General features: G+C 38.9%; 1 protein-coding gene across 1 annotated transcript in view; it reads right to left on the bottom strand.

The window, feature by feature from the left end:
- Nucleotides 1–19,897, bottom strand: part of LOC110582733 (interleukin 1 receptor accessory protein) — a 124,418-nt gene that overhangs the window by 24,299 nt on the left and 80,222 nt on the right. The window contains exons 4-5 of the mRNA XM_021692754.2: nucleotides 16,143–16,428; nucleotides 10,944–11,130 (exon numbers count right to left, since the gene is read on the bottom strand). Coding sequence (XP_021548429.1) covers nucleotides 10,944–11,130; nucleotides 16,143–16,428 — 473 coding nt within the window. The remainder of the gene's footprint in view (nucleotides 1–10,943; nucleotides 11,131–16,142; nucleotides 16,429–19,897) is intronic.

Genomic DNA, 19,897 nt, shown 5'->3' on the forward strand with positions numbered 1-19,897 from the left:
ACAGACAAAGAAGGACTCTCGATAACCCAGAGCAAAGCTAAAACTCAGTTTTCCAGACAGATGAACAAAGGTTTTTCACTAGCTTCTTAACTAAGAATGAACAGCTCTCCTTGGGAGTTGGTTGGGCTGGAAAAATTGCACAGACACATGTATTTACATATACTCCATTATCCCCTCTAACCCTTATTCCTAAGTCAGCAAGTCTGGCATGCTTTTATGCCCATTTTATAGACAAGGATATAAAGGCCTAGAAAGGTTAAGTGATTGCCAGTGTCATAGAGCTGGGTAGTGTTGGAGCTAAAATTTAAATCTAGATCTACCTGTTTTGAGGCCTTTGCTTTTAATTCCACCTGACACTGTCTCCCTACCCAATCCTGTGGTCCTGCACATATGCCAGATGCGGGCCGGTCCCAGTGTTAACAATGTGCTATGGCTCTATCGCTTATATGAGGCGGGGTCCCACAATTTGTGATAAACTGGAAAAGCATACTGTTCAGGATAAGAAGTGAACAATTAGTACTGCACTTGTCAACAGCGCTTCTTAAGAATGTACTAAAAGAAACTTATTTTTTTGACTTATCAAGTATCATTTCTGTAAAAACTATTTAAACACATTTGTTTTAGGATTCACAATAAGTGCTACAAATATGAAGAAACACTTCTAACTCAAAGCCTTTTCATTCATTCACTCATTAGTTCATTCACCCTTGAGTATTAATCATAAACCACGTGCCAGCCGCTGTTTGAGGTTCTGAGAATACGGCACTGACTAAAACGAAGGGTCAACTCTTACGGCCTTATCATGAACAGAGAAATAGAATCAGACACATCTAAACAGCAAGGAAAACGGAACAAAATAGGTGTGTGTTGATCTCTTGCTAGCTCTCTCTTTTTCTTCAACTTAACCAAAGCCATGAGCATGAACTTGAAATTTGGGCTGGATATGCTTTAGGGTATTCAGTGGGCCCAGGAGTCAATGGTTTAAGTAAGTATGCTTTCTTGAGAGATCTTTTCTTCTTTCCATAAAGGACAAAAATGTAGGCCAGGGACAAGTTTTTCTTGGAGCCGTTTTGTCTAGAAAAATATTTCAAATTAAGGAATATTCCACAAAAATCAACGGGAAAGTTTCGGGTCTAATCTACTATTCAGAAAAAGCTGACCACTCAAAAAATTTAAATTAACTGGTTTTAACCAAAAGAAGTAACAAGAAGAGAAATAAAAAGCCATTTCAAAGGTATTAGACCTAGAGCATATTGGAAAAGGACATGAAAGAAATATTTTACATTCTAAGTGTGCACGTGCATGATAGGGGTAGTTTCAGGGCATTGGTGAACTATAAATAACCATTAACTTTAGCCTATCATGTGTGATGAACTCTAATTCTTATAAGCAGTTGCATCTGTAGACCCTTTGGCACATGCAGCTGAGACACACAGTATGTTTTTAAGCACAATAAAGTATTCCTAAAAATAAATACTGCAGATTTCAAAATCATTTCTTTGGAATCAGGAAAAAAAAAAAAAGGAAAAAAAAAAAATCTAGATATCCAAAGAACAACAACAAAAAAATGTGTCTAAATACAAGAAATGGTTAATGGTAAGTTGATTTTCACTATGAACACTTGTCTGACTAGAAAACGAGTCATCCACTTAGTTGACCAATCAGTTCCTCATTTTGAATTCAAAAGAGAGAAGTTCAACAGAACACCGTTTCTAATATGTAGCGGTAGCCACAGCAACCTACCGCAATATAGAGGTAAAGAACAGCGCAAGAAATGACTTTGAGATCTTTGAGAGGAAATAAATCATGTGCTGAAGTGTGGGGTGTGAGTGGGGGGATGTCGTGACTAAAAAAGGACAGATGTTTCCATTCAATAAACGTACAATGTTTAAAGAACTGTATGAGGGCACAAGAATGGAAATGGTATAGTTCCTGACCTAGAGGTATGCAGTCTAGTGGAGAATTCCAACAAATCCTATGAGAAGCATGTTGGGGTGGAGGGAGTGGGGGAAAAGATTAAACAGAAAGCATTTAGAAAAACTTCCTGGAGAAGGAAGATGTGGGCCCTATTGTTAAAGGGCAAGTAGAATATTACCAGTGATGTGGGAGGGGAGACGTGGGAGAGTGACACTCTAGGCACGGGGAAAAATGGGGAAAAAAAAATCCCCTACACAGGGTGCCTGGGTGGCTCAGTTGCTTAAGCATCTGCCTCCGGCTTAGGTCATGAACCCAGGGGCCTGGGATCGAGTCCCTCATCAGGCTCCTTGCTCAGTGGGGAGCTGCTTCTCCCTCTGCCTGCAGCTCCCTCTGCTTGTGCACTCTCTCTGCTAAGTAAGTAAGTAAGTAAATAAATAAATAAACAAAATTTTAAAAAAATCCCTATGCTCTCATAGTATTTTGCCCTCTGTGTTAGTCCTTAACCAACTTTATTATGGTGATCTCTTTTCATGCTTATTTCTTCCTCTAGAAAACTTACTCCCAGGGGCAAGTGGGGGGTGGATGAGTACTGTTATCTGCATGGGCAGCAACTTGCCCAATACCTGGCACATGGAAATGCTCAGTGCATTTGTGTTGTAGGTCAGAAATATGAATGAGAGAAGGAAAGACACAAGACGTGGAGTTGACAGTTCAAGCGGCATGCACATGATAACAAGAAGATGAATACAAGGATTGTAATACCTGGGATGGGGGAGTCGCAGGATGGGTAGGGAAACTGAGTGAGGATACAAAGAGTGTGAGATATAACATTAGAACAGTTACGAATATCTATTGACATTTTTGCATCTAAGATTAAGTTGCTATGAAATGCATCATACTTGTTCACAAAGTCTCGTAAGAGTTCTATCCACCAGTCACTTCCAATGAACTTCAGAACTACGTCATCCAATGTTTACACAACAAATACTTACAAAATCCCTCCCATGTGACAGGAACTGTGTTAGGAGCTGGGCATACAGCAGACGGTAAAAACAGAAATGGCCCTTATTCTCATGGAATTTTCCAGTCCAGTCCAATTCATTCAATTATTGAATCAATTCCTAAATACAAAGTATATTGGCTCTGTTTTGTGCCGTGTGCTTGTTATTCAAGGGTTAGAAAGAGCGAGGTCACTACCCAGTACAGAAGAGAGAAATGCAATCATCACAGTAACAAAGATGAGGTATAATGTAAGTGCTATCAAAATACAGAGTGGGTGGGGCACCTGAGTGGCTCAGTCGATAATGTCTGCCTTCGGCTCAGGTCATGATCCCGGGGTCCTGGGATCTAGCCCCGCATGAGGCTCCCTGCTCAGCAGGAAGCCTGCTTCTCCCTCTCCCACTCCCTCTGCTTGTGTTCCCTCTCTCGCTGTCTCTTTCTGTCAAATAAATAAATAAAACCTTAAAAAAAAACCCACAGAATGGGTGATTCATTCAGGCTAAGTTAGCCTCAAGGCTTTACAGACACTTGAATGGGGTTTAAATTTAAAGGATGTACCTTAACTCTTCAGAAGCCCTGAAACTAACTATATATAAAATGCTGTGTGAATACACTCATATATAGAATTCAGTGTGTATGGCTTGGAAAGAAAATATGATACATACTTTCCTTATACCAAAGGTTTAAAATCACTACATAGGGACTATAGAGAAAGGAAAGAGATAACCAAACTAAGATGTCAGATCAGACTGAAACAAGCACCTTAAAATAAAGTCTATTACATAGACCTTGGACCAACTTAACAATACATGCCATGCCAACAAGAAGGTCATGCCTGGCATTCTTTCAGAAATGTTTTTCTGATGGCACTCTGTCAGAAAAAGCAAAGGTTTTCAATTTCCTGAGAGATTTAAAAACAGTATCTGGCCAATTCTGATTAACTTCACACTGAAAATTAGAGGTGGAGGTAATATTCCAATTTTAATGATCACACTGAGTACAAGGAAAACCAGCTTTTTTGCAAACTGAGATCCGGAATATCTACGCTGCTGTATAGCAGCTGAGAGCATTTCAGCAGCTGCTATAAAGGTAATATCCAAAACATCCACCAAAGTGTTTCCTCTGATCCTCAGTAAGAAGGGGAAAATTGCCTTTGTTTTTACAAGTACCTCTGGAGAAAAATATTCAAATACCTGGTTATAACAATGAGAACAAGGAATGATCCAGGAGTATGAAAGTTAGGATGGCTCACGATATTCTAAAGCTTCAGTCTTTAAGAAAATCCAATAATAATAGTAACAACAACAACGGGATCACACTTACCTATGTCTTTATGCCTATGCATTCAGAAGTCCCTATGTGAATAAACAGGCAGCCTCCAATTTATAAACGTGTTGTGTTCCAGAAGTTCTTTTATAAGCTGGCTACTTGAAATTCAGTAAATCACTTTCGAACCATGGTTCGCTTTTAATGCTAGTAACAAAACCTGGCTCATTTGACAAACATTTACTGAACATCAATTTAACTCACAGGATTGTTGAATTAGAGAACTATGAATTCTGGGCCCAGACTGAAGAACACTCTGCCATAGAGAAGAGAGCAGGAGAGAAGACATTCAGAGAAGAAGAATTCGAGCCTGCCCCATTTCCCCTGCAATTCTGAAAGAGAAACTTCTGATTTTCTGTTCCAACCAATCCCAGGTTTCGGAGACCCTTCTGACTTCCCCGGGTGATCTATCCACAGGTTTCCTTATGGCCCACGGTCTCCCTTGCAACCTAATCTGTGTGCAAAGATGGCTCAAGCCTTCAGAGTGCTTCACGCTCCAGAAATTAAGATTGGAGCACCCTCTCTGTGTCATTTCTGAAGAGTATAAGCTTTGGAACCCAACAAAAGTGGCTTGAAATCCCACATTCTCCCATTACTGGCTGGATTATTTCCAGTAAATTATATAAAATAATGTAAAACTATGGGCTTTTGACATAGATTGTATAGGGTTAAATTTTGGCTCCCAGCTCTGGGACCCAGGCAAAATCTCTCAACCACTCTGTACTTGGGTTTTCTTAATGATAAAATGGAGAAAATGACAGACCCTACTTCAAGTTGAGAAAATTAAAATAATCAAAATATTTGGAAGAATTACTGTGCTCAGTAGATGTCAGCTATTGCTGTTCACCTCTCAGCCTCTGGTTCCTATATGATATCAACCCTGAAGGATGTGGTGAGTATTACATATGACGTATAAAGTACCCAGTACAAGGTATTTTACTAGGAAAATGCAAGAAATACTAGTTTCCTTTCCCTTCTTTCAATTCATCAGTTTTCACCTTCAGCCAACAGGAAAACAGATTTGCTGGAACTGATTAATGTGTCTTAACTCTCGCAGTTACTACTAAAAGAAACTATTTCTCCAATGTCAAGGTAGGGAATTCAGCTGATAACAATGGAAAGAGAACTACTGTAGGAGAGCCAAGCTATCCAGGCAGATGCAGGGGCTGACTGCAGAGGGTAGGAAATAGAAAGCAATGTCAGCATTGCTATACAGTGATGGGAGAAATTCCCCTGCCAAGAACCCTGATTTTGTTCCCAAGATTGCAGAACTCTCAGGATTAAAGGGGTCAGTCAATTACTCAAATACGGAGAAATAAAAAGCAGCATAGCACACATCAAGAGCAACCTTTTCAGAACCATAGAATAGAAAGGACGTCTGGTTACTGGTTGTCCTTTTAGTCACCTGAACATTGTTGGGTATCTGCTATCCCAGTGGTTTCACTGCTATGACTTTTTGTCTTGATCTTCTTTCTTTGCTTCTTGCCTCCATTCAGCCCATGAACATTCTCTCCAGATTTTGACTTTGGCCTTTTCCTTTTTTTTTTTTTTTTTTTTTTTAAGATTTTATTTATTTATTTGAGACAGAGAGAATGAGATACAGAGAGCATGAGAGGGAGGAGGGTCAGAGGGAGAAGCAGACTCCCCGCCGAGCAGGGAGCCCGATGCGGGACTCGATCCAGGGACTCCAGGATCATGACCTGAGCCGAAGGCAGTCGCTTAACCAACTGAGCCACCCAGGCGCCCCGGCCTTTTCCTTTATCATTTTATTTTGTATATTGTCTTCTTCTTAAGGGGTTCAACTATCATATACATGCATCCAATTCTCTGATCTCCAGTTTTGATTTTTTTTCTAAGCTCCAGACTCATACACATGTAGCCACAACCTACAGGTCACTGCTACCTACATATCTCACAGACATCTCTAACTCCATATGACATTATCGAAACCCATTACTTGCTCCCAAACCTGCTCCTTCTCTGCTATTTCACATCTTGGTTAATAGCACCAACATTCATCCAACCAGGAAAACCAAAAGTCTGGAAATCTTTGAGGATATAGAGATGGGTATGCCGTAACTTTGTCCTCAAGAAATAGTCAGTCTCATAGGGTACATGCGTGTACATTTCTCCCTCTTCTTAGAACCAACAATTAATTCTCTTTGGCACTCTTGTGGAACTTAGAATTCTACTTTTTGATAAGAATAAGAATTCTTATTTATAAACTTGTCTGAATTAAACTGTGGGATCTTTTTGGAACTATGTAGGGTAGGACATATATCTCATTCATCACTGTGTTCCCCCAAACCCCTGACATATTGCACTGACTGAATACAACTGATCTTCAACAGCTGTTGAATGTATACATGGATGACAGTAAAACAATAAAGGAAGTGAAAAGTGACATGGAGATAGGCATAAATAAGTAGCTGTGGGATTATATTAGGGCAAAAATACTTCTAGCTGGAGAGAAGAGAGAACATTTCATGAAGGTGGTAGAATTTGAACTGTATAAAGAAAGAAAAGGGGAGATTCCAGGTAGGTAATGCATCAAGAAAAAGGAAAAAAAAATAGAATATATAAGGAAATAAAATTAATTTTTTTTCAGACCAAGTAGTCTGAAGTAGTCAAGTACAGAAAAAGTGAACAGGGTTAGAGATGAGAGAACTCAATTGCAGATAAGTAGAAGAATACATTTTTTAATTGGAAAATGCATTACACTTACTGATGTAAAATTGTTAATATTATTCTTTTAATCATTTTTTATGCTGTCTACTATAGAACACCACAATTACAGAATATACAATGATCACCTGTACCTAGCCTAAAGTATAAATTCAGGCTATGTCTTATTTCATCTACACCCATTCACTGCACCCCAAGATTATTATGAAGCAAATCACAGACATTATACAATTTCACTTGTAAAGATTTCTATGTGTAATCTCCAAATGACAAGATCCTTGTCTTCTGCAAGCATAACTATAGTATTATTATCACAATTTAAAAAGTAATAACTCATTGTATTATCAATTTTCTGTGTTCAGAGTTCCCTGATTTTCTCATAACTTGTTTTATAGTTTGTCTGAATAAAATACAATCTAAGGTCTATACATTGCAACTAGTTGTTATATATCTTAAACCAGTCTATCTCTCTCTCATTTTCTTTCTCCCCTCCTTCCCTCCCTATCTCTTAATCATTTTATTATAGCATAAAACGTATACAAAAAACACTCAAATGTATGTATGAGTTCACGTATCATTATAAAACAAATACCTTCATAAGCACTGCTCAGGTCCAGAATAGAATGTTACTAGTCACCCCTGAAGGCCTTCCACACGCCCCATGTTAATCACAGCTTTTTTACTAGCTCCCCCCCACAAAGTAGCCACTATCTACACTTTCATGGTAAAATCAATTTCTTATTTTCATTTATAATCTTATCACCCACACATACATCCTTAGACACCATAGTCTCATGCATTGTTAAATGTGTCTTACATGTTTCTCTTAACCTACATATTCCCACATCATGCCTTTCTTTTTCTTGTAATTTATCTGTTGAATAATCCAGGACATTTGGCCTATAGAGTTTTCCAGTCTGGATTTTGCTGACTGCAAACTCATGATGTAGAGCAATACATTCCTCTGTTCTCTATATATCCTGCAAAACGGCAGCAAGATGGTATTTTTCAGACTCAGGTTTAATCCATTTGGCATATTTTATTCTTTCATGAGAAGGAATATGTCTAGTTGTTTCCTTTCATATGATGGTATCAGTCATTGATGCTTCACACTCGGATTTATTAATTCATTAGGGGCTGTAAAATGATTATATACTTTTATAAAAACACACTACAATGGAATATTATGCAGCCACCAAAAGGAATGAACTCTTGCCATTTGCAACGACGTGGATGGAACTAGAGGGTATTATGCTGAGTGAAATAAGTCAAACAGAGAAAGACATGTATCATGTGATCTCACTGATATGAGGAATTCTTAATCTCAGGAAACAAACTGAGTGTTGCTGGAGTGGTGGGGGGTGGGAGGGATGGGGTGGCTGAGTGATAGACATTGGGGAGGGTATGTGCTATGGTGAGCGCTGTGAATTGTGTAAGACTGATGAACCACAGAACTGTACCTCTGAAACAAATAATACATTATATGTTAAAAAAAGAAGAAGATAGAAGGAAGGGAAAAATGAAGGGGGGGGAATTGGAGGAGGATACGAACCATGAGAGACTATAGACTCTGAGAAAGAAACTGAGGGTTCTAGAGGGGAGGGGAGTGGGGGGGATGGGTTAGCCTGGTGATGGGTATTAAAGAGGGCACATACTGAATGGAGCACTGGGTGTTATATGCAAACAATGAATCATGGAACACTACATCAGAAACTAATGATGTGATGTAATATATGGTGATTAACATAACATAATAAAATAAAATTAAAAAAACACACTTCTCTGAACTATTTCATTAGTCAGTGCACATTTCTTATAGGAAAGGCAGAATAAAGACCCGATTTTTTTCCCTTTACCAGTTTTCAAGATAACAAATTGATTTCCTATCATCCACTAAATGTGACCAATTATTTTGAAATATCATTATGAACTTATGGATTTAAATTTAATTCATAAGATTCAACCTACTGTGATTAATAACCTTACTGAAGTTCAAATTGTTCCACTGGCCAATGGAAAACTCTTTAAAGTTGGCTCCTAAGTCATTTCATTAATGACTTAAACTGTTAGATGCTAACATTTTAAACTATGATTATGAATTGCCTATTTCTTCTTTTAAATCTGTCAACTTTTGCTTCATGCAATCAGACACACTGCTGTGAGGCACATATACTTGTACTATTTTTATGACTTCCTGATGAATTGACCCTTTTATTATTCTGAACAGTCCTCTTTATCTCTGGTGATACTCATTGTCTACAGTCTACTATATGTGTTACTGGTATATCCATTCTAACCTTATTTTTATTCATCATTTATTTTCAATTTTAAATTCTTTCTCCCTTCCACTTTCTGTTCATCTTAAGTCATTATCTATCATGTTCGTTTGCTGTTATGTTCCTCTTAGGTTTTAGCTTCCTTTCTGAAATGACTTATTTCCTTCTTCCTAACTTTCTATTTCTGGACTTTTCTAATTCTTACTGATCTACGTTATTCTTTCTCATCTCATTTCTTTAAGTCTTTTAGCTCATTTTTTAATAGTGAGTCACATTATATTCTTCTGGCATGCTTTCTCTTTTTTGGTAGAAATGTTATTCTGCTTCTTATTCTCTTTTTACTTCTAAGTTTGAAAGGGATTTTACCGTGGTTCTTTTTTTTTTTTTTTTTTTTGGGTTTTTTTTTTTTTTTTTTTTTTAGGGTTTTATTTTTATTTATTTAGAGAGAGAGAGCACATCCTCCCTTGGGTGGGGGAGGGAGAGAGAATCCCAAGCTGACTCTGCACTGAGCATGGAGCCCGACGTGGGCCTCGATCTCAGAACTCTGAGATCATGACCCTTGAGCCAAAATCAAGAGTCAGACGCTTAATTGACTGAGTCACCCAGGTGCCCCTATTGTGGCTCTTTTTGTTGTTCATTTTTTGGTAAAACTTGTTTTTTTCTGAGCTTTTGAACATGGCAGGAGTTTCTAACATCACAGAGATCCCTCTTCCAAACTATGGTCTTGAGATTTCCTGAGCCTGCTGCTTCTCCATTTTTTAGCTCTGTTTTAGCTCTTTCCTTCCTCTATATTGTCCCAATCCTGTTTACTTCTGATCACACTCCCAGCCACTTGTCCTCAGTGCAAGTGGAGTTTTTCAGAGTTGTGAGGCACTAGAACAATTTCAGTCCCTTCAGAATTTCTTACTATGGGCCTCTTGGACTCACCGCCTGTTAGAGAGCAAAACTCTTCCCAACTTCAGCTGCTGTTCTCAGATTGGCTCACCATCCCTCACTTTATAGTGAGGACCACTGGTTCCTTGTTCTCAGTCTGCCAGATACCATATTACTTCCATGTGCCCCCTGCCCTAGACACTGATTCTATATGTGGTTTGTCTCACTCACGTCATCGAAAGTGATTCTTGTGGATAACTTGTCACTGAGTTTGTCCTAAATGTTGTCCAGTAGTTTTTAGCTTTGGCATATGTGGGTATTTGAGGAGATTAAAAAAATAAGGCTGCTGCCACAGGTGCCACCTTCCAACACTTTCATTTTTGATTAAACACTTTCCAAGTCTCTCAGATGTGGAGGAGACCACAGATGGACTGTGCCCACAAATGAGGGTAAACAGAGAACGCATACAAATAATAGAATACAGTGCTGACTAATCAAGGAGTTGACATTCACCAAATGAGCAAGCAGCTTCTGACCTCACTCAACAGTGAACAGAAGTGTGTGGGCATTTCTCAAATGGTATCTCATAGGAAGTTAATAGAAATATGGTAGTTCTAGTTGCCCAGTGAATATAATTTAGGAAATGATGAGTTGAGGCAAAGCATTCTCTACCACTTCCTTAAAATGGCACACAAAATAAATAAATAAAAATGGCACAAAGTGAAGAAGTGGTAAAAGATTTGTATAAAGTTTTTAAGGAAGAAATAAAAAATCTGATGAGAAAAATCTCAGTTTCAACATTAACTCAATAATCAAGGACAGATATTGCCATTTTAGAGAGAGTAAGATGCTCTTGAGTTTCCTTACCATGTACCAAGTGATGGTTGGTTTGACAGTGGAAGGAAAGAATCCATCTACATTTGGACATGTGATCTTCTGAACACCATACTCTATATACAGTTTATGCAGTGGGAGTTTCATGGAGGAATTGAAGCAGCTGTCTTTCTGAACCACTTCCAGAGGAAACGCAACTTTGCTGCAGTATGTGGTATTCCTGAAAAGAGAAACAGCCAATAAATGGGCAATCTCCTTTGAATCTGATTTGATGCAGCAATCATATTAAAATGAGTTAAGTGAAATAATGCTGCACATTGAGACCTCATTTACATGTCAGTTCACATAGGAATTAAAATTAACAAGTCAGGAAATGACAGATGTTGGAGGGGATGAGGAGAAAGAGGAACCCTCCTACACTGTTGGTGGGAATGCAAGCTGGTGCAGCCACTCTGGAAAAACAGTATGGAGGTTCCTCAAAAAGTTGAAAATAGAGCTACTGTATGACCCAGCAATTGCACTACTGGGTATTTACCACAAAGATACAAATGTAGTGATCTGAAGGGGCACGTGAACCCCAATGTTTATAGCAGCAATTACCACAATAGCCAAACTGTGGAAAGAGCCAAGATGTCCATCAACAGATGAATGGATAAAGAAGATGTGGTATATATAGACAATGGAATATTATGCAGCCATTAAAAAAATGAAATCTTGCCATTTGCAGTGACCTAGATGGCACTGGAGGGTATTATGCTGAGCAAAGTAAGTCAATCAGAGAAAGACATGTATCATATGACCTCACTGATATGAGGAATTCTTAATCTCAGGAAATAAACTGAGGGTTGTTGGAGTGGTGGGGGTGGGAGGGATGGGGTGGCTTGGTGATAGATATTGGGGAGGGTATGTGCTATGGTGAGCGCTGTGAATTGTGTAAGACTGTTGAATCACAGACCTGTACCTCTGAAACAAATAATACATTATATGTTAAAAAAAAAAAAAGAAGAAGAAGATAGCAGGAAGGGAAGAAGGAAGGGGGGGAAATCGGAGGGGGAGACGAACCATGAGAAACTATGGACTCTGAGAAACAAACTGAGGGTTCTAGAGGGGAGGGGGCTTGGGGGAGGGGCTAGCCTGGTGATGGGTATTAAAGAGGGCACGTACTGAATGGAGCACTGGGTGTTATATGCAAACAATGAATCATGGAATACTACATCAAAAACTAATGATGTAATTTATGGTGATTAACATAGCATAATAAAAAAAATGTTAAAAAAATAATAAATAAATAAATAAAATAAAATAAAATAGCAACTCCCTATTTAAAAAAATGTGTTATGGAGGTATTTCCTATACCAATTTGACGTCACAAAATAAAAACAGACACAATTCACTACTGTTGGTATACTAAAATATTTACATTTTAGGATACCTGGGGAATTACATTTATGTTTGAATGTCTACACAGGTCATTTAGTCTGCCTCAGGGCTCTTCTCCTCCCATCAGCCCACCTTCTACCTGGAGGCTTTCCATGTCATCCTCCATGCACCCCATTTCTAAATTAGGCCTCTCATTCTCTGAGCACCTCAAACATTTCCTTGATTGAATTTATATAGTTCAAACAGGACATGACCATGTGTGTCTTCTTTTGTTCCTTGCATGTAGTACAGTGTCTAAACTTTCAATAGGCACCAACTAAATGTTTCTTAAATGAATGGAATGGATGTAAAATGTATGTCTATGCATAGGAAAACAATAAAGGGTACACAGATAATAAAAATAACTGATTTCTTAGGGTGATGGGTAAATGGTTCATTCACTGTCTACCCTTTTTTGTGATGTCTATTTAAGGTGCCAAATACAGGGGTGCCTGGGTGGCTCAGTGGGTTAAGCGTCTGCCTTCAGCTCAGGTCATGATCCCAGATTCCTGGGATCGAGCCCCGCATCAGGCTCCCTGCTCAGTGGGAAGCCTGCTTCTCCCTCTCCCACTCCCCCTGCTTGTGTTCCCTCTTTCGCTGTGTCTCTCTGTCAAATACATAAATAAAATCTTTAAAAAAAATTAAAAAAAATAGGGGCGCCTGGGCGGCTCGGTGGGTTAAGCGGCTGCCTTCGGCTCAGGTCATGATCCCAGGGTCCTGGGATCAAGCCCCGCATCGGGCTCCCTGCTCGTCGGAGAGCCTGCTTCTCCCTCTCCCTCTGTCTGCCGCTCTGCCTACTTGTGCCCTCTATCTCTGTTAAATAAATAAATAAAGATCTTTAAAAAAAAATAAAAAATAAAAAATAAAATAAATAAAATAAATAAATAAAAATAAGGTGCCAAATACATATTAGATACTCATTAACTAATTAATTGAGACTAAATACAATGAAATGGGGGGATGCATTTCCCTCCCCAAGAAGGGATGTTTAAAGATGATTTATGACAATGGTAATAAGGTGAGCAGGGAGAGTGGCAGCGATAATCGCCACCTAAAAATAGCAAAAGGTCTACCACGTGGAAGAAGTATGCTACAGGTGGAAATTATACAGAGGGTAATTTTCAGCTTCATAAGATATATTCTCTGACTTAAAATAATAATGAACAGTGGTGGGACTGATTTTTCCGGCTTTAAAAGTAAAATCTGGATGTTATCCTCAGAGGGGTATTGAAGCAAGAATACAAGTGGTACAGTCCTGGAGGATGAATCTTAATTTATGGCCTTAAAGACATCAGGCCTTTGATTCTACACAGTTTAGTTTAAGGTCATTCTCCACTTAGGAATTGCTTCAGGGCTGTGGGAAGCTTCTGGTGTCCCCACCAGACAAGTTCACTTCTAGATTTTCTTTAGGGACATAGAAGATAGGCCAACAGGAAAACTGAAGAGATGGCCATTTGGAAGTTGATAAATCACATTAAAGGAATACTCAGGCCTTAACAGCCACGCTGCTCCTGTAATGTAAAAGAAGGTTAGAAAAGTTTGAGGAAGAGCTCTAGACAAGTAGGAAACAGAAACAGAGTTAATGAAACACTAAAATGCAGAGTAGAGAACAAGGCCATCCAGAAAGCTACTGATGACGCCTTCCCAGCTACTTCCTGATGTCCACCTGTGGAATGTTAACGGATTAACGGCTGCCAAAGATGGAAAGGAACTCAAGGAGCATTTAGGCTGATTTTCTCATTGGGTGGATACAGATGCCAAAGCTCTCAGACACAGACTGACGTGCCTAAGGTCACCAGCTGAGTAGCGTCAGGGCTGGGATGAGTGGATACAGATGCCAAAGCTCTCAGACACAGACTGACGTGCCTAAGGTCACCAGCTGAGTAGCGTCAGGGCTGGGATGATGGCCTGGTTTCTGTGTTTTTTCATCCAGTGCTCTTTCCACTATAATCTGTCCTAACCTCTCCTACAAAGCTGTCTTGGGACATAAATAGTGGACAAGGGGTTCTTTGGAAGACACACACTGGTCTAGAGTCCACTCCCATAAAATAAAGAGTTGGGTGAAAACCTCAAAAGCACCTTCAGAGGTTCCAAGGGATTCCCAAGGACACAGTGATGAAAATGCTTTCTGTGACAGAGAAGAGGTCCTTTTTCATTTAATCGTAACACAGCTTAAATATATCAAAAGGTAGTCACATCTCTCCATCAGAGAACAGTTCATAACCATGAGAGACAAGGGACATTCAGAAGATGGTGTGGAATTATCTATTGTTATGTTATTCTATGCTGTTGTATTGTTATATCATTCAGCCCTATTGTTATGGGCTGAATTGAGTCCCCTAAATTCATATGTTGAATACCTAAACTCCAGTAATTCAGAATGTGACCATATTTGGAGACAAGTCTTGAAAGAGGTAATTAAGGTAAAATGAGAATGGTGGGCCCTAATCCAATATGACTGTGTGCTTATAAAAGAGGAGATTAGGACAGAGATGATGCAGGGGGGAGACCATGTGAAGAAATGGAAAGAAGATGGCCATCCACAAACCAAGGAGAGAGAAATGACACCAATCCTGCCAACACCTTGATCTTGGAATTCTAGCCTCCAGAACTGCAAGAACACAAATTTCTGGTATTTAAGCCACCGTCTGTGGTGTTTTGTTTTAGTAGCCCTAGCAAACCACTGCTCCTATTAAACAGTAGGAAACTGTGTAAAAACAAAACAAAAACAAAAACACTCATAATCCATAAGCCAGATGGGAATTTAAAAAACAAAGTCAGGCTTGGAAGCTAAAAGGGGACCTTGGGAAAAAAAGTAGCCAAAGATCTAAGCCTCAAAAATGATTATTCTTCAGAGGCACTTCAGGTTTTTGTTTTTTTTTTTAAGATGTTATTTATTTGCGAGAGAGAGAATGAGAGACAGAGAGCGTGAGAGGGAGGAGGGTCAGAGGGAGAAGCAGACTCCCTGCTGAGCAGGGAGCCTGACGTGGGACTCAATCCCGGGACTCCAGGATCATGACCTGAGCCAAAGGCAGTCGCTCAACCAACTGAGCCACCCAGGTGCCCCGCACTTCAGGTTTTTTAAAGCTTTTTTTTTTTTTTTTTCCAGAGCAGAAACAGTATTAATCTGTGGTAATAGAAGAATAGGTATATTATGGAATAAAATGCAAAATCTACATGAATTTTCAAGATTAAACAAAGTGGATTTGAAAGAAATTTTGCAGTCTTGGTGGGGTTCTTTGGATTATATTCTTAGATTCCCAGTGATACGGTGTTTATTTGCTTTGTAGGGGAATTTTGGTGAAAAAGTTTGAAAGGCATTGTTCTAAATACATTTGATATCTCCCAAATATTCTTTCTTCCATAGGCATCCTAAGGCTTTCTTCTGTGTCAGGGACCTCGAAAGATGCCAAGAATAACAGAAATGAATAGGTCCTGCTCTCCACCCTGCTCATTGTCTAGGGAAATAGATGCTTCCAGGTGGGGCAGAAATGCAGGCAGGTTCTAACATCAGGGAAAAGGCACAAATAAACAAGGCTCCATCATTAGATAATCTTGATATACGTCAGGGTTTGAAAAGGAGCCACTTATGGAGAAAGTTCTCAGGAGTACAGCCATTTTTCTCTGCACACCTCTTAGGCAACCTCTGCTAATCCACTGAGGTGAGGTGTAACTCCAGATGTTTTCTTCCCTTACATATTCAGTCTGACATATACATCTGGAAAAACTGTGGTTGTAATTTCTTCCCTGAAGAAATTACATCATCCAGGAACTAAAGGGAAAAGAGACAGTCATCACCAAGAATCAGGCTACCTTAACATGCAGGTGTAGTTGCCCGTGTCATTGAGGAGGGTGGGTCGGAACCAGAGCACGTCTTTCTCCTTACTGATGCGGTTGTCAGGGAGGCGGAAGTTAATCGGCTCCTCCAGGTCCCGGTCCTGCCTCGTCCAATACCAGATCAGAGTAAGGCCCGCCGAGTGAGCTGTGCTGTAGTTGTATTTCAAGAAATGTTCAAAGAGTGGGCACTTGATGCGAGCTGGCTCATCTTCAAACACTTGGATCTGCCTCATGGTATCAAGTCCCCAATCATCACAGCGTTCTGGAATGATCAAAAAGAAAGAAGAGGCCAGTGAGTTATCTCATGTTAAAGGCCTGGAGAAAACACACCTTCTCAGGACACCCAATTTTTTCCAGAAACCCCCTTGTCTGGCTATGTTCAGTAGCCTCTCTGTAATAATAGCATGGGAGTAGTCACCTGTGGCATGAAGAAATGACTTTTCCATCTTCCTTTATCATCTTTTCATTACCTCATGGATAATGATTTGATCTGATAACTTGATCCTGTCGTACCCTATAAGGTATGGGGGAGAATCTCGCCTGAAAAAAGCAATCATGTGCTCTTTCACCCTCTGGAGACAGAGGAGGTTCTGAGGGGAAAATTATAACTGAAAAGACAACCCTCCAAGACTCTCAGTTCTTCCCTGGTCTCCTGATCTCCAGGCTAGATCTGCCGAGGCAAAGATATCTACATCATAGACTCAGGAGCAAAACTAGATATGTAATAAATAAAATGAAGTATGTCACTAAACTTTATGGTTGCTTACTAAGGCAACGTTTTTGTGGCAGCAGATAATTGAGAGAACAACTAAATTTGTGGTTACTTTAATTTTGATAAAAGCAAAGAATTTGAAGCTTTATGACTTGCAGAAGGATTTGTAAGCAATAAATCCCTAGGTAAGTAATAGATCTCTGAGAAATTTAACAAACTGGCTTTTCCAAGTCTCAGCAAATTACTATTATTTATAATTGCTATGCTTTTAATAAGAAACACCTTTTAAAATCCAGTATACAGGGCGCCTGGGTGGCTCAGTTGGTTAAGCGACTGCTTTCGGCTCAGGTCATGATCCTGGAGTCCCTGGATCGAGTCCCGCATCGGGCTCCCTGCTCGGCAGGGAGCCTGCTTCTCCCTCTGACTCTCCCCCCTCTCATGTACTCTCTCTCTCTCATTCTCTCTCTCTCAAATAAATAAATAAAATCTTTAAAAAAATAAAAAATAAAAAAATAAATAAAATCCAGTATACAAAGAAAGAATTGGGAAGATCAAAATGTTGTTCACACCAATACGAACATGATAGTAATTTTTTTCATAAAACATCTATTTTACCAAATTCTTCAAATACAATTTCATTAAAGCTACAAAGTTGCAGAATCAGCTCATTCAGTTTATAGGAAATTACAACCACAGTTTTTCCAGATGTATATGTCAGACTGAATATATACAACCATTTTCACTCCTTTCTGAAACTCCACTAAAACTAAAATAATTTTTTCAAGACATAACCCCAAGTAAGAGCAAAAATAGGAGAAAAGATAGTAACAACATCAAAATTGACAAGCTGTAACCAGTTCAGCCCATTTAAATAGATAAATCCTAAACCAGCAGGGAAAAGCTGGGGAGCACACCCATGTGCATTTCAGAATACTGGGAAAACCCAGAAGGAACTGCCAACCCCAAGATAAGGAATCACCATTGCCATTAGCCCAATATCTCTGGGTTCTCTTCCTAGGCATATTGTAAGAATCTGCTTTTCTGCCCCTCTGGAGGAGGGGCCATGTGACCGAGTTTGGCCAATATGATGTAGTGAGTGTCACTTGTGTTGATTATCTTAAGGGCTAGAGCATATTTTATCATGCTCCATTTTCTTCTGCCCTGGCAAATATAAAAGCACAGAGACTAAGCCTCCTTTAGCTTGGGTCCCTTGATGTAGATGACATACAGCAAAAGAAGAAAAAAAAAACAAACAAAAACAAAAAACAGAAGAGAACCATCAATTAAATAAGTTGATGAAAATAGACTTACCCCACAAAAATATTTTCTAAAATCATGGAAAGAGTTTAAAAACTACCAAAGAGTAAGAAAGGAGATAAAAAATGATCACATACAAAAGACAGGAATCGAAATGGCTGTGGAAATTTCAAAAACAAGACAAGAAGCTAGAAAATAATGAAGCTATCTTCTTTTTTTTTTAAACATATAATGTATTATTTTCAGGAAGGGAAAAATGAAGGCGGAGAAATAGGAGGGGGAGACGAACCATGAGAAACTATGGACTCTGAGAAACAAACTGAGGGTTCTAGAGGGGAGGGGGCTTGGGGGAGGGGCTAGCCCGGTGATGGGTATTAAAGAGGGCACGTACTGAATGGAGCACTGGGTGTTATACGCAAACAATGGATCATGGAACACTACATCAAAAACTAATGATGTAATGTATGGTGATTAACATATCATCATAAAAAAATAATGAAACAATATAGGTGAAGGGAAATTATTTCCAATCTTGAATCTAAACCCAAGGAAACAATCAAGTGTGAACGTGGCATTTTCAGACACATCAAGACTCAGTAATTTTCCTTCCCATATGCTCTTTATCAGGAGGCTTCTGAGGTACTTGCTGTTACCAAAATGAGAGGGGGAAAAAATAGCAAATTATGGGATCGAGGAAGAGGGGATCCAATTCAAGAGAGAGGGGAAAGAAATCCGCAGAATAACAATGAAAGAGATCTCAGGCTGACAGCTATGCAGCGGGGTTTAGGGTGAACAAGTGTAAATAGAAGGTAATGAAAATCTCCAGTTAAAAAAATGATAATTGTAACTAATGAATTATCTGATGAAATTAGCACTGTGGAAAATTATGCTAAAAGGCAACTGTAAAGTATGAAAACAGTTACCCAAAAGGTCCAAATTAAAGTAAGCATATGAAGGCAAGGAAATTAATAACTTCCCAAAATAAGAAAGTAAACATAATCACAGTTCACTAATATATGAAGGCATATTAATTAAATGATTATTGATTTAACCAAATATTGTAGTATTAGTAGATAGACAGGAAAGGGTAAGTTAAGGAGAGGGGATGGCTATTTAAGAGAGGAAAAAAAAAATCTCATTTAATATAATTAAAAAGTGAACAATATAATGCCCGGGGTTACTAAATGAAAAATAGCAATATACACAAATTGATTAGCAAAATATAGATAGGAAATGCGAGAATAAATAAACAAAATACTTAAAAGTGGTGGCTTCTGAAGAAGAGAGCTAACGGATATGAGGAAAGTTAAGGAAGAAAGAGTACAGTTTTTTTGGTATAAGCCTTTTAATATATTGGCCTTAAAAAACATCTCCGTGAATGATTTCCATTGAACATCATTAAAATAATAATTAAGAAAAAAAAAGGAAGGTAGGAAGGGAGGGAGGGCATATCTATCATGCAACACAATTGGCAAAGCCATTCTCAGTGTTTAACCACCCTGATCGTATTTACTCTGTTAGGAAAAAAAAAAAAAACCTTGATTTCATTTTTTAATTTGGTATCACTATGCTTTGGCACAGCAGTCATTTCACTTTTGACTCATCAAGTGATAGTTTAAAAGAAAAAGAGAACGACAGGCCGTTGGGCGGCTGATGGTGTCTAGACCTTCACCATATTATTTGTTATCTGAATGACAAAGATGCTACCGCCTTCTGCATTGCATAAAAATATTCTTTATGCTGCTCCTAAAGGCACCTCTCT

This window comes from Neomonachus schauinslandi, chromosome 1 (assembly GCF_002201575.2).
Source record: "Neomonachus schauinslandi chromosome 1, ASM220157v2, whole genome shotgun sequence".
Lineage (NCBI taxonomy): Eukaryota > Metazoa > Chordata > Mammalia > Carnivora > Phocidae > Neomonachus > Neomonachus schauinslandi.